Below are 13,607 nucleotides of genomic sequence, written 5' to 3'. Positions count from 1 at the left end.
GCTCAGGTAGGTCACGCAGCACCTCTGCCTCAGTTTCCCCACAGCCAAAGAGGAACTAGGTCATAGGGCACTAATTGGCAAGCAGATGCCATCATGAACAACTTGATCACCTTCAAACCTACTTGCTACTGATGGCTTCAAACCAGGCGCTCCCTTTTGGAGACCATTAGGAACAAGCACATCCTACCACTGTTTCCCTTGGTTTGCCAAGGGAATTTATTTGGACATAAGTACATTAAAAAATCCTATATATAAAACAAATATTTAATAAATGTATATAAATAAAGATGACTAGTATAAAGATTAATCATATTAATATAAAGACAATTGATATAAAGGTAAATAATATAATATGAATATGAACACTATAAATGAAAATAAATCCTATTTATTCTGTAGGACCTCTGGGCACCGGCAGTCTCTTGCAGGCATGCACAGACCTGCTGTTGCTGCTCCAGCCTCGCTGAAGGCTTCTGGGCTCAAACATTAATGCAAACAAACCATCCATCCCTCAGGCTGGGAGCAGCGTCCATCCTCCGTGGCCACCACCGCCAGGCATCATCTGTAGGTCCGGGCAGACCTGGGAGGAGGTCACAGGCACACGGTTTCTGCAATATTCATTTGTCTTGGTATAAAGAGGCTAGAAAAGGGAACTCCTCCCTTTAGCATGGACTTCCCCGATGACCTTGAGCTAGTTGCTTACTCTATGCCATGCTTTGTTCCCTCACCTGGAAATAATACTCGGGGAGACAGAGAGAGTTTAAAAAACCCATTACCGGTGTGCTCTTTGGTTTCATCAAGGACTTGCCTCCCAGCCTTGGAGCATCATATTACGCTGATGTGCAGCGGTGGCGGAGGACTGTAAGGAAATCTCCCCCTGCTCTCTGCTGCTGGGGAGCCTTCACCCACGCACAAGCACAGCAAAGGGCTCGGAGAACGAATCCTGTGTGAGCCATCCTTGCGTCTCTCTAGAAAAAGGTCACTAGGAGATAATTTTGGCTGCTGGGTAGCCCAAAAGGTTGCTCATGTAGGCTGTGGAATCTCCATCCTTGGAGATCATCAAAACCCATCCAGCAAGGACTCCTGTGAGTCACAAGGTTCTTGATAGTAATAAGGATTTGGAGACTCTGGCTTTTAAAAAGAACCCAAACAACAAACAACACTTAAAGATGCCTAATTTGAGCAGAAAATGAGAACAATTAGCCACAACATCACTTATGCATTAATGAAGAGGTGCTTATGTTCCAGGGCTGAGCATCAGAGCAAACACTTCTCATGCAATATGCTGCAAGAAAGAAAAACAAGAAAGAAGTGGGAGACCAGATGAGGACCCCAGGGGAAAGAGAAGCCCTAAAGGTGTCCTAAAAGATGAGGAGCAGTACAAGGAGGGCTGAATCCTTCTAGTTTCTCTTAGGTTTCACATCTGAGCTGACCCAACCTCTTTGCCTCGGGAGGAACCCAGCCCAGCCTGCCCTGCTGCTGAATTTGCTGGGAGCAGACTGGAGGGATGGGAAGGTGAGCCATCTGCATTTAAATATGCAAGTAAATAACTTTAATTATCCTTTGAACCAGTGGAAGAGAACAACACAACAGCTCTCCAGCTCTAGGACAGCTTTCTGCTTTAGTCCTGCCATCACTGACATAAGCGCAGACCTTGGATGATGACCAGAAAAAAGCTGAGTCAAAAAATCACCGCTGGCCAAAACAGATAAAAGGACTGTGTCACTTCTGGAAAAACCCTTCCCCACACCCTAAAAAAAACCCCTGGCCATTTTCTCGTGTCTCAGCCGACCACCACGGTCACATCTGGATGGACCTGAGCCCACAGCATCACACGCATCCCCAGCAAGAGCCAGAGCCAGCCCCAGACTACCCCAAAAATCAGAATCTCGCTGCTTGAGCCATTTCCTGCCCGGGGACAGGGTAAGGGACATGACTGCCAGCTCTGCTGTGCCCCACAGTCACCGGTGGGACAGAGGAGTCAAAACCCAGCTTCATTTTAAATCTGGATGAATTTACTACCTGTTTGATGGCAGGGTGTCACCTCTAAACCCCCCTGGGGAAGAAATCGATCATTTTCATAATGGCATAAACCCCTTTGCATTCACAGGAGTCCGGGGAGAAGCAAAAAGGCTGCAGTTACACTTTTGTCACAACACAGCTTTGCTCTTTGCTACCTCCACCCGGGCCTCAGTGGCGGTGGGCTCCGCCAAAGAAAGCTCTGGAAAACACAATCGCAGCAAACCCTCCTTGCGAACGTACGTGCAAGGGTAGCCGCCCCAGCACCTTTGGTTTGCATTCCCAACACATCCAAGCCCCGTCCCCCAGCGAGCAAGAACAGCAGCATCTCGCGGCGAGGAGTTTCGCGTTCCGAATCCCAAATGGCATCTCGTCGCGGGGTGAAATAAGGGCACCCTGTTCCAGCCCGGGGAGATGGGGGAGGAGGGTGATAAGGTGGGGGGACACACACACAGAGGGAGGTGTCACCCCTCGTTGCGCTGCATTAAAACATGGCAGCATCCGAAGGCTGCCCCACCCAAGCGGCCTAGGACGCGCGCCACCCGCATCCCGCCGCGTCCCCGGGACGCTTTGTCTCGAGGGTGCTACCGGCTTGGGGATGCTGCGTGGCATCCTCCCGCGCGTGGGGTACCCCACTCGCGCCTGGCAAAGCCTCTCCCCGTCCCACCCTCACAAGCCGCGGGTGGGACCCCGGGGATGCAGCCATGAGGTGCGGATGCTGGTTCCTGGGCTCGGCAACCACGGCAACAAGGGATGCGCGTGGAAAGCACCGGCGGGCGGCTCGCAGAATGCCAGGGCAGGCGACCCAAAGCTCCCCCGCTGCCGAAAGCCGAGGGGCGGGTGTCTCCGAATTTTTTTGGCTGCAAAAAGCTGGGGGGGAGGGGGAGAGGGTGTGTCGTTTGGCCCCCACCTGCCAGGCTGGGATGTCCCTCCCGGGGATGGGTAAGCGGGGACCGGAGAGAGAAGGGCTTTTGGCGGGGAGGGGGTGGCTACTGGGGGGACTCTCACCTGTAGGACGAGCTGACCCCCGCCGCCACCTCCTCCTTGATCTGCCTGTTGAGAGCGTCGGCGGCCGCCCTGCCCCGGCCCGCGTCCGCCTCCTCCGCCTTCTTCCGCCCCTTCTCCCCGGCTCGGCCCGCTTTGGGATGCTCGTCCTCCGCCTCGGCATCCTCCTCCTTCTTCTCGGCAGCGGGCAGAACCTTCCGTCGCTTCTCCTGAGCTGGTTTCTCCGGGGACCCGCGGTCTAACGCCAGGACGGGGGAAGGCCCCGGTTTGGGGATCCAGGGGTGGTCGCCCCGCTTGGGGATGGGCCAGGCGCGGAAATCCTTCTGGTACTGCGTCTCCTTCTCGAAGGGGGTATCCGAGGGCTGGTACTCGCTTTTGGGCTTGCAGCTCGGCTCCGGTCTCTGCACCTTCCAAGGCTTGTAGTCGTGCCGCATCACCGAATCGGCCGGCGGAGAGGCGTGAGGGGCCGGGCCGGGCCGGGTGGCACCGGGAGCCGGCTCCCCCCCCGCCGCCGCCGCCGCCGCCTCGCCGCCGGGCTGGGTGTCGATGGGGGCGACGGGGCGGGGGGGATGTTCGGTGGCTTCGGAATATTTGGTAAAAACGAGAGGGACGGCGATGTCCGCCTTGTCCAGCTGGTTCCAGAAACGAGCGATGCAGCAGGCGCGGGTGATGCAGGGCCACGCCATGGCGGCCCCGCGCCCGCAGCTCGCGCCGCGCCGGCACCCGCGGCGGGCAGGCGGGGAGGGAGGGTGGGGGGACCAGCGCCTGAGGGGGCGGGGCCTCGCGGGGGGGCGGGGCTTGCCCGTCACGGGGGGACGGGCCGGGGGGGGGGATCGGCACGCGCCTGTGAGCGCGCACCTGCGCGCGCAGGCCCGGGCGGGCACGCGGCGGTGCACACGGCGCGCGGGCACGGGACACGCGCAGGGCACGCCCGCGCGTGCACATGCACACACCTGCGCACACACACGCAAGGCATGCCCACGCGTGCACGCCCACGCCTGCAGTCACACCTGCACACACACGCGAGACACGCCCACGCGTGCTTGTGCACACGCACAATCACACACACGTAAGACACACCCCTGCATGCATGCGCATGGATGCACACGCACCTGCACAGACACATGCGAGACACGCCCACGCATGCATGCGCACACACATAAGACACGCCCATGTATTCACACGCGTGCACACGCACACGCACGCACACACAGGCACACGCACACGTAAGACACACCCACGAACACGTGCACACATATGCAATCACACACACGGGTGCACACACATGCCGGAAGCGCCTGTGCATGCACACACATGCGCAGTCACACACATGCGCGCACATGCAGATACACACACATGTGCACGTATGTACAATTACACACATGCACCGACACACAGTTATGTGCACACCTGCACACACATCTACATACACACGCACACACAGATGCATGCATGCAGCTGTACACACATGCATACAAATGCATGCCAGCACGTGTGAACACACGTGTCCATATGCATATACATGCACACACACCTGCACATGGCTATGCACGCATGCGTGCACACAGACCTACACAAACATGCATGTACATGGTCACACACATACCTGCACGTATATATGCAATACATATGCAAAGACATACGTGAACAGACACACATGCATGCACATATGTGCACGCTCATGTATGCACACTCACACCTGCACACATGTGCATGCACACGAATGCATGCACACGTGCAAGACACATCTGCGTGCACATGCACGAGACACGTGCACTCACACAGGTACACACACCACACGTGGACGTGGCTATCCACACATATGGGTGCACACACAGAGCTGCGCTTACAATTGCAGACACACATGCACACACTGCATATGCACTCATGCATACACAAACGTGCACATGCATGTAAACACATCTGCATGCACACATACTTGCACATGTACACGTGCACACACATGCATACAAATGTGCATATGCAAGGACACACATGCGTGCTGTACATGTATATGAACGCATGAACTTATGCACACACGTATGCTCCCATGTGCATGTACACATGCCACATGTGCGCACACATGTACACACAAAACATGTGCATGCACACACGGACATGTACACATTCATGCACAATCACACATATGCTCATCTATATGCACAAACGCAGGCATACACATGCACACATATGTATGCACACAAGTGCACACACACACATAGAGCTGCACACCTGCACACATGTGCATGGGCATTCACGTGCCACATAGTCATGCACACACATGCGCACACTTGTGCACGCACACGTGCACACTAATATGTTCACACATGCACACTCAGAAACTCCCATGTGCATACGCATTTGCAGACATGTGCACTCACACATGCAAACAGGAACACAAGCAGGCACATTGACACATATTCACATGTACACCAGCACACACACGTGTGCAACATACACATGCTATGCACCACGCACAGAGAACCTCATGTGCACACACAATCACACCCTTGTGCATACACACACATGCACACATAGATGTGCGCTCAGGTCCACATACACATGCATACACATACTTGCACATAGATGGACACACGTGTGTGTACACACATGCACAGGTACTTGCACACACGTGTGCACACGCATGCACACACTTACAGTCTTGCACGCACGTTTATGCCAACTCACATACACACGCATGCAGACATTTGCACGCACTATGTGCACATACGCACGTACACACAGACAGACGTACAGGTGTGCACGCAGATACGTGCGCACAGACCTAGACACCCCCACCCTTACACACGTGTGCGCACATGTGCGCAGCAGCGCGCACGCAAGTCCCCGAGGAGCGGTTGCATCGCCAGCCTGCTGAACACGTTGCCCATCCCTGTGGGGTTTTCTATGGGGGAGGCCAAACACGCACACGCGTGCACAGCCGTGCGCATACACACGCACTTTCGGTTTCTTTTTGCTGTTTTTTTCCATATTTCATTGCAGGCTTCAGCTGCAAAGCCAAACCGCCCCCCCTTCTGCTGCAAGGCCGATGACGAGGGATCAGCCTGTTTTCTCACAACCCCAAAGCCCACCTCCTGCTCCGCTCCCCCCTTTCCAGCCTTGCCTCCACCTTCTCCCTCCGACCCTCCTCACTGCATCCCTCCATCCCTCCCTCTCTGCCTGCATCTTTCTCTTTATTCTCTCGCACCCATTAAAGTCCATTTTCAGCCTAATTGCATCCACTTTTTGGTCTGACCGCACGAAGGCGGCCCCAGGAATGAAGCTATGGGGTCTTTATCAGCGTGGCTGCGCGGCCAGCGTTTCCGTCGGGAACGTAACTCCGGTAAAACCAGTGATCCCGATGCCTCCGAAATCCGGGCGCTCGAATCCTCAATTACCACGAGAAAACCCAATTCCCACCCAGCAGCGACTGCGGCTGCTGGGCGTGCACTGAAAGGCAGGGTTACTCCTGCCAGGATTGTTCCTTTAATCCAACATTTTGCATCTCCTTGTTGAGGCTTGGACCCTGAGGGTTTTGTTGCTGTTGTTGTTGTTGTTTTTTGCTTGTCTTTGCCTTTGTTTGCTTAATTTCATTCTTGCCTGGAGGTAGATTGTGGAAACCCATTTTACAGATGGGATTGGAGCCCTCGCTGATAGCGGTGGCTGAATGAAAGAGCTGCCTTTGGGAAAAAAAAAAAGAATAAATTAGAACTAGAGGTGTCTACACACAAGCGTGGCTCTGTCCACAAGGATTGTATCATCCCTGCTTTTCCATCCTGTGCAATTAAAAGGGGTGATTGTCATCAAAGATTTAGGAAGCTCCTGCGCATCTCCCAGGTTGGGACAGAGCCACAGTTTTCTGGGGCATCAGTGCACTGTGTAGTGCTTTTGGAAGCACGGTGGGTGCTCCTTTGCACCCATGATAGAAGTGCTAATCGCTTTTTAGGCTGATTTTTACCCTTAAACCCAATATTATAAAAGCACGTGGCTCTTGCACGGCGCTTCCCTTTCGCAGAAGATTAAACCATCGGCTCCTCCAGGTCGTGCAGCAAAGGTGGGAGAGTCATCCTGAACGCTGGTGTCAGACCCCAGCCCTGTGTGTTCACGCACGCTGCTTTCTGCACGGGATGATGGCGAACAGCTTTTTGCATCCGATGGACTGTGGCATGTAAAAGAAAAAAATCCATATATATATATATGGGAACAGCAACAAGGAAAATGGGAAAAGCATCGCCCTACGACGGTGACCCAAGGTCTGCGAGGAAGCCGTACGGTCAAAAGATTGCAACGGGATCAAGCTTGTCGGCTCTTGAACCTCAAGGATGTGCTTATTTCTAAATGCTGCCTGTAATTTCCGTTCTCCCAGGGCTGCCGCAGTGATTTATGAGGCTGTAAAGCCTATCCCGGGCTTAGACCGGAGGCCCCACGCGCGTTTGGGCACTTCCTGCGGAAAACGTTTTGAGTTGCGTCCGCGACGCTGTTTCGGGGTTTGCTGCAGGAAGAGCTATTAGAGTGATTAATCGCCCCTCGTATAACGAGGAGGTAATATATTAGCGTGTTCCCGGTGGGTGCAAGGCCGCACGAACCCGTTGCAGCAGCTCCCGTTTTGGAGCTGAGGGGTGTCTCAGCTCTGCACCCAGCAGTGCCTTCACGCCGGGGTTCGCACAGCGCCTTGCACCCATTTGGGGGCTGGGGATTTGCACGTGCACAGAGCGGATTTGAACCTTTCTCTGAGCGTCGCTCATCGGCAGCGAGCCTGGGCTCGTCTCGCACGAAAACGCTCCCTCAGGCGCTACCCGTCGCTTTTATTTTGTGAGGAAAGACACGGGCAAAACCGCGCCGCGAGGTTTTGCGGCATCAGGAGGCTCCTCACTGCTCTGCAGGTACCAGGCAGACCTGGATGGAGTTAGAAGCTGCAGAATGAAAAAAATTGCTTAGCGTCTCCTGCAGCAAAATATATAGTTATATATAAATCTTGAAGCATGGCCGCCCATTCACTTTCAGGAACCAGCTATGGAAAGAATTTAATTGCTTACATCAAGTAAAATCCATTAGCTCTAATCAGCCGAATTGATTTGCTGGCTGCAAAGTTCTCTCAGAGAGGATGGGAGTTAAATAAAAATGCCTCTGTGTTTAAATTACAGCCGCCACGGCGGAAAGCAGGAATAGCTTTCTCCTTCTCCAGCCTCTTCTGGGAAAAGACCATAGTTGAGCGTGATGCCACGTGGTGGGACGTTGGTCTTGGGGGTGGCCAAGGACACGGGTGTCACTCAACATTGGATTGTACTGGTCTGGGGCACAATCCTGCCCAAAAGTCTGCATGAAGCCAAGGGCTCCATGGTGGGGTGCAAACCAGAGCAAGCCCCATATTTTGCCACACCCAAAATCAGCATTGACTTTGGGTAGACCCCCGGTCGGTGGTTCCCTGTCCCATCCATGCTGGGATCCGCTGGCATGGAGACAGGGAATAGCTCCAAGCATCCCCCATGCAATGATAACTGGGATGTTTTGGGAGCTGGTTAATAGGGGACCTGGTGAACCTTTTTCTCCTGGCATCCTCAGATGAAGCCAGGATGCCTTTCAGTCGAAAGAGAAGAAGTCTTTGGAGCACAAGTCTGATGAGGAGCGGCTGAGGGAACTGGGGATATTCAGTCTGGAGAAGAGGAGGCTGAGGGGAGACCTCATCGCTCTCTACAACTGCTTGAAAGGGGGTTGTGGTGAGGCGGGGGCTGGTCTCTTCTCCCAAGTAACCAGCGATAGGACGAGAGGAAATGGCCTCAAGTTGCGCCAGGGGAGGTTTAGATATTAGATAGATATTAGGGAAAATTTCTTTACGGAGAGAGTGGTCAAGCATGGGAACAGGCTGCCCAGGGAGGTGGTGGAGTCACCATCACTGGGGGTGTTCAAAAAACTTGGGGACATGGTTTAGTGGGCATGGTGGTGTTGGGTTGATGGTTGGACTTGATGATCTTGAAGGTCTTTTCCAGCCTTAATGATTCTGTGTGATTCTGTGATTCGGAACTTAAGCTACTGGCGACCATCCTGGGGCAGGTTTGATAGTCTCCCCTGCATTTTGTGACAGTGTGAAGAGCACACTCACCAGCTACACGATGTGAGTGGGTGCTGCCACCCTAAGAGCTTGCCCAGATTTGTGTTTTTCTCTGTTGGGTCTGATGACGAAGAGGGATCAGCTTGTTTTCTCAGACCACCAGCTGACATCTCATCACGTGCTGCCTGTACATGTTCTTCCCCCCTGCCCTGTACACACATATCCACCAGTTATTGTAGGAAACAAAATTACCGCATTGTAGGAACGGCATGGCAAAGCTCACTGCAAGACCTTATAGGATGGGAAGGTGGTTTTATTTAGGTAAAAAAAAGCCCTATACAGTTGGTAGCCATCTCAAAGGGAAGCACCTGGCTCCTGGCTACTCACTGACCTCACCAACGAGTGTCAGAGGAAGCGGATGGCAGCTCATCCCATTGCTCACAGGAGATCACCAACAAGAGCTGTAATGAAGTGAAAATGGAAAAAATAAAAAAATCATAACAAGGTGGGGCTGGTATAAGCCCCATATCTCCTTAGGAGCCTTTCTCCTCCATCACAGAGTGACCCTGGACATCAGCTTCATGGGCTAAAGGTAGGGGAGACTCCAGCTCCAAAGCTAGACCTGGACCACAGCTGGAGATCACCCGATGCAGTGTGTTCAACTCCACACCACCCCAGTTAGGTGTAGGAAAGCTCTATTTACTTATTTTTATCTTTGACGGCACCGCTGCCTGTGTCCTCACCATGGGAGGGTTGTCCCAGGCACTTGCACAGCTTTGCAGGCGCTACCTCTGCACCGATGATGCTTGTCTGAATTGCTCCTGTCCCTGGCACGTATCACCAATGGCAAGGGAACAACACTTCAGGTGGCAACTTACAGAGGATTTTTAGTGCCTTCTCACATCTTAAATCATTTTATAATCAGACACAACTGCTGTGAATGAGGATCTGCCTAGGGTGTTCTTGTTTTCCTTGTCAACTTGGTTTCATGATTCATATGTGTTGGGAGGGTGCTTCAAGGCCAAATGGGATGGGAGCCAAAGAAAATGCTTATCAGAGTACTGCATAAAGAGAATAATTCAAGTGCATGAAAAGAAGAGTTCGACTGACAATTCAAGTGTTCAAAAGGACAAGAAATTCTGTAACAAAAATCACTGGCATAACACAGCCAGATTTCAGAAGCAGAGATTTTGCAACAGGTAGAAGAGGCAGTAAAATCTGAAGGACCCTATTTTGAAAGAATTTCCATTTAAAAAAAACAGCAGCAAGTAGAAGTGGGCTTCTCTCCCACCCATGCTCTTACCCAGAGCTGGAGACGGACAACGATGGAGCTTGGTGCAATGGTATCACAGGGGTTCAGTGTGATGGGAAGATCCTCAGCAAAGAGGACCTCACAGGGGAGATACACTTAATGCTGGTGGAGTGATGGGCCAGGGAGGAATGGGACTCAGGGAAACCACTGGATAACTACCAAAAAAGATACCTTCAGTCTCCTTCTGATAATTTTGCCCACTGGAGGGGAAATTAGGTTGGTGGGAAGCTCTAGAAGTTCATATGAATGACTGAGAGGCTTTAGAGAAAAAAGGAGACTTATCTATGATTAGAAGAGAGGAGCAGTGATCTGGAGAGAGCTTCTAGCTCATCTGCTAGGGCACTAAGTCCCGTAGGGGCTATGTGTGGTGGGGCTTCAACAACGGACTCAACAAGGAGCCATGACCAGCTTCTCCTGGCTGGGCAAAGCAGGACAGCTATGCGGTGTCCTGGCTTCCCCTACATGGCACTGCGCTGCCCCTTGCATGCATCCCTTCAGGTCCTCCGTGTCAGGCTTTCTCGGTCCTGATCCTGGAATGTGGCCAGCTCTCCATGTGCAACCTTCTCCACTTGTGAAGCCTTGTGGGCACTTTGCTGACTTGCAAAGCCTACAGCTCGGTGACTCAGGGCTTTATGGGTTCCTCCTCGTACTCAGAGGTGGACATTGATCAACTCGGTCGCAAGGGCCGCTGATAAAGGGATTACAGGGGCATGACCTATTGAGGGATTAAAGGAACTTAATGTTCCCAGACTAAATGCAAGCCACAGGAGATCGGATAAATGACTATAAATACCTGAGAAGGAAAAAGCCAAGCAGAATGCAGTTGGAGGTGTATCATGGGCCACATAGGTGCAAGTGCCTGAGTATGTTAGGAAATAAGAAGAGATGGTGAGAAACTTTAAAAAATTGAGAAAAAATGAGGTTTAAAAGCCATGGAGGTGAGAATTAGGCAATAGGGGTAAATTAAACAGTAGCAAAATTTCCCAGGAGGTGTTAATGTGGGACTTGCAGGGACCAGCGCTGGGTGGTCCCAGAAGTCCCTGCTGTGACTGCAGTCACAGCTCAGTAATGATCTCTCTCTGATGCTCCCAAGGAGAGCATCCACCCTGGCCTTCCCACAACTGGAACCCAAGTCAGCAAAGAGAACAAGAGAAGGAAAAAGTAGAAGTGTCCAGAGAAACATATGGCTGCAGGAGAAATTAGATGGGCCTTTTTGTGGGTAGGTCTTGCCATGGACAGGTTCATCTAAGGGCCAGTGATGTTTTATCCACTGTTACCATTGCTCTAAAGTAGCAAATCATCAGCCATGTCCAGACAAGGAGACGTTGAATGACTTGCTGAAGGTTACACAGGAAGCCAGGGAATAAAGCTGTATCTTCTCATTTCCCAGTGGAAAACTTTTCCATCCCATATAATCACTTCCCTCAGAGCAGAGAACATCGGGATTGTGGTACTACAAGGACAGACGTGATGTAAGGTTATACCTGTAGCATGGCTCCTTTCTAGAAGAAGGACACTGCAAGGTGTGGTGGTCCTCTACAGACATAGCTGGATCACTCTTCACCTCTCCATTTCCAGCCCAGACCCATGTGAAGTCACTCTAAAGCTAAAGTCCTTCTTCCTATTTTGACCTGATGGGTTTTATACCAGCCTAGCTCCATCAAGAGATTGTTTTTTGTTTCGGTTATATTTCCTGCCAGTCCTCAGAGATGATCCCATGGCTATTAAGAGTTGTGAAGGATGTTCCAGCCGTTTAGAAAGGATGGGGTTGACCACAATGAGACCAGGACCTGCCTGCAAAGCAACGCTAGAGCTGATGGATGCACCTTTTTTGACAATCACCCACATCTGCAGTTCCCCTGACAGAATGTGGCAGGAAGAGAGAGCAAGAAGGAAGGAGGAGAGCAGGGCAACGTGACTGGCAAAGAGCAAGGTGAGACCTTTCTGCAAACAAATGAGTGTCTGTCTGAGGCTTGGGTGTAGTCTGAAGGGTTAAGCTGGGCAAAAATAGGCCTTTCAAATTCATGCTCCTCAATGCCTCCTGCTAGGTTAAAGTCTACCTTGGAGACTTCCCAACACTTGCAGAGAGCAATTTGCCTCTTTCTGAGTTAGACAGCTAAAATAAGTTAGAGAAATCCACCATGGAGGTTTGTGTTCCCTGCTGTGACTCTGCAGGAATCCTGGGCTGCATAGCTTAGACTTCAGCACCCAACATTTAGATGTCATAGAGTGAGTTTGGATGGAAGGTGTCTCCAGGGTCTCTGCTCCAACCCTCTGGTCAAAGCAAGGCCGAGAAGATCAGGTTGTTCATGGTTGTGCAGGTGAGGTTTGACTGTCTCCAAGGGTGGAGATTCCCCCCTGCCCTCAGGCTCCTGTCCCAGGGTTTGACCACCCTCATAGGGAAAAAAATGCTTTCTTGTATCTTATAAGAATTTCTTTTGTCCTAGCTTGGGCTGTCATCTCTTGTCCCATCACTGAGCACCTCTGAGGAGAGCTCATCTCTGTCTTCTCTTCACCATCCCAGCAGTGAGCTGTATAAACCCTCTTTGCCATCACTCCTACTGCACACACCCAGCTGTCAACCTCTCCTTGCACAGCCCAAGCTCCAACCTTGACCAGCTTGGTAGCACCCCTGGGCTCACTCCTGTCTATCTTGTTCTGCCTGATACTGAGGAGCCCAAACTGGATCCAGTGCCGAGATGGGGTGAGGAATCACTGCCCTGGCCATACTGTGGGCACTAGTAAGGTGCAGGTGAAAACAAGCCCTGTCCCAAGCCTGGGAGACCCACAAAGTTCTCAAGGACAAGAAATATATTGACCGTGGTTGCTTTCTTCTTCATTTTCAAAGTATCAGAGGAAGCTGAGGGGAATATAGGGGCTCTGAATCCTTCCAGGGAGCGGAAGGATCAACTGGGGGCTGGATGAGGTCTGTAGAGCCTGAATGGCTTCAGGATATCTGGCAGCACTCAGTTTCACCTCTTGATTCGACCATCTGTTGGTAACCAAGACCACTACATGGACAAGGCTGACCTGGGTATCAGGATGTAGGCTGTAGAGATTAGGGCTCAGTGTTTGGGCATCTCACCTACTGCTTAGCTAGTTCAGTACCTCAGAGACACTGCTCTGCTCTTCCCTGAAAGAAGCCACAGATTTTATTTTATCTACATGCAGCAAGGAAATGCATCTCTCTCGGTTCCTCCTGACTGTCTGGAAATCTCTGAT

The 13,607-nt window shown here is 52.0% G+C and overlaps 1 protein-coding gene across 1 annotated transcript in view; it reads right to left on the bottom strand.

The window, feature by feature from the left end:
* The window catches only part of MAP6 (microtubule associated protein 6), a gene marked incomplete at its 3' end in the record, with an annotated part of 44,512 nt that extends 40,542 nt beyond the window's left edge, over nt 1-3,970 (bottom strand). Inside the window, exon 1 of the mRNA XM_082013910.1 lies at nt 3,028-3,970. Coding sequence (XP_081870036.1) covers nt 3,028-3,710 — 683 coding nt within the window. The 5' untranslated portion in view covers nt 3,711-3,970. The remainder of the gene's footprint in view (nt 1-3,027) is intronic.
* Nucleotides 3,971-13,607: the final 9,637 nt, after the last annotated feature.

Source organism: Phaethon aethereus (genome assembly GCF_964289735.1).
Source record: "Phaethon aethereus genome assembly, chromosome: 1".
Taxonomy (NCBI): Eukaryota; Metazoa; Chordata; class Aves; order Phaethontiformes; family Phaethontidae; genus Phaethon; species Phaethon aethereus.
The sequence above is the reverse complement of the archived record's forward strand: the minus strand, read 5'-3'. Positions and strand labels throughout refer to the sequence as shown.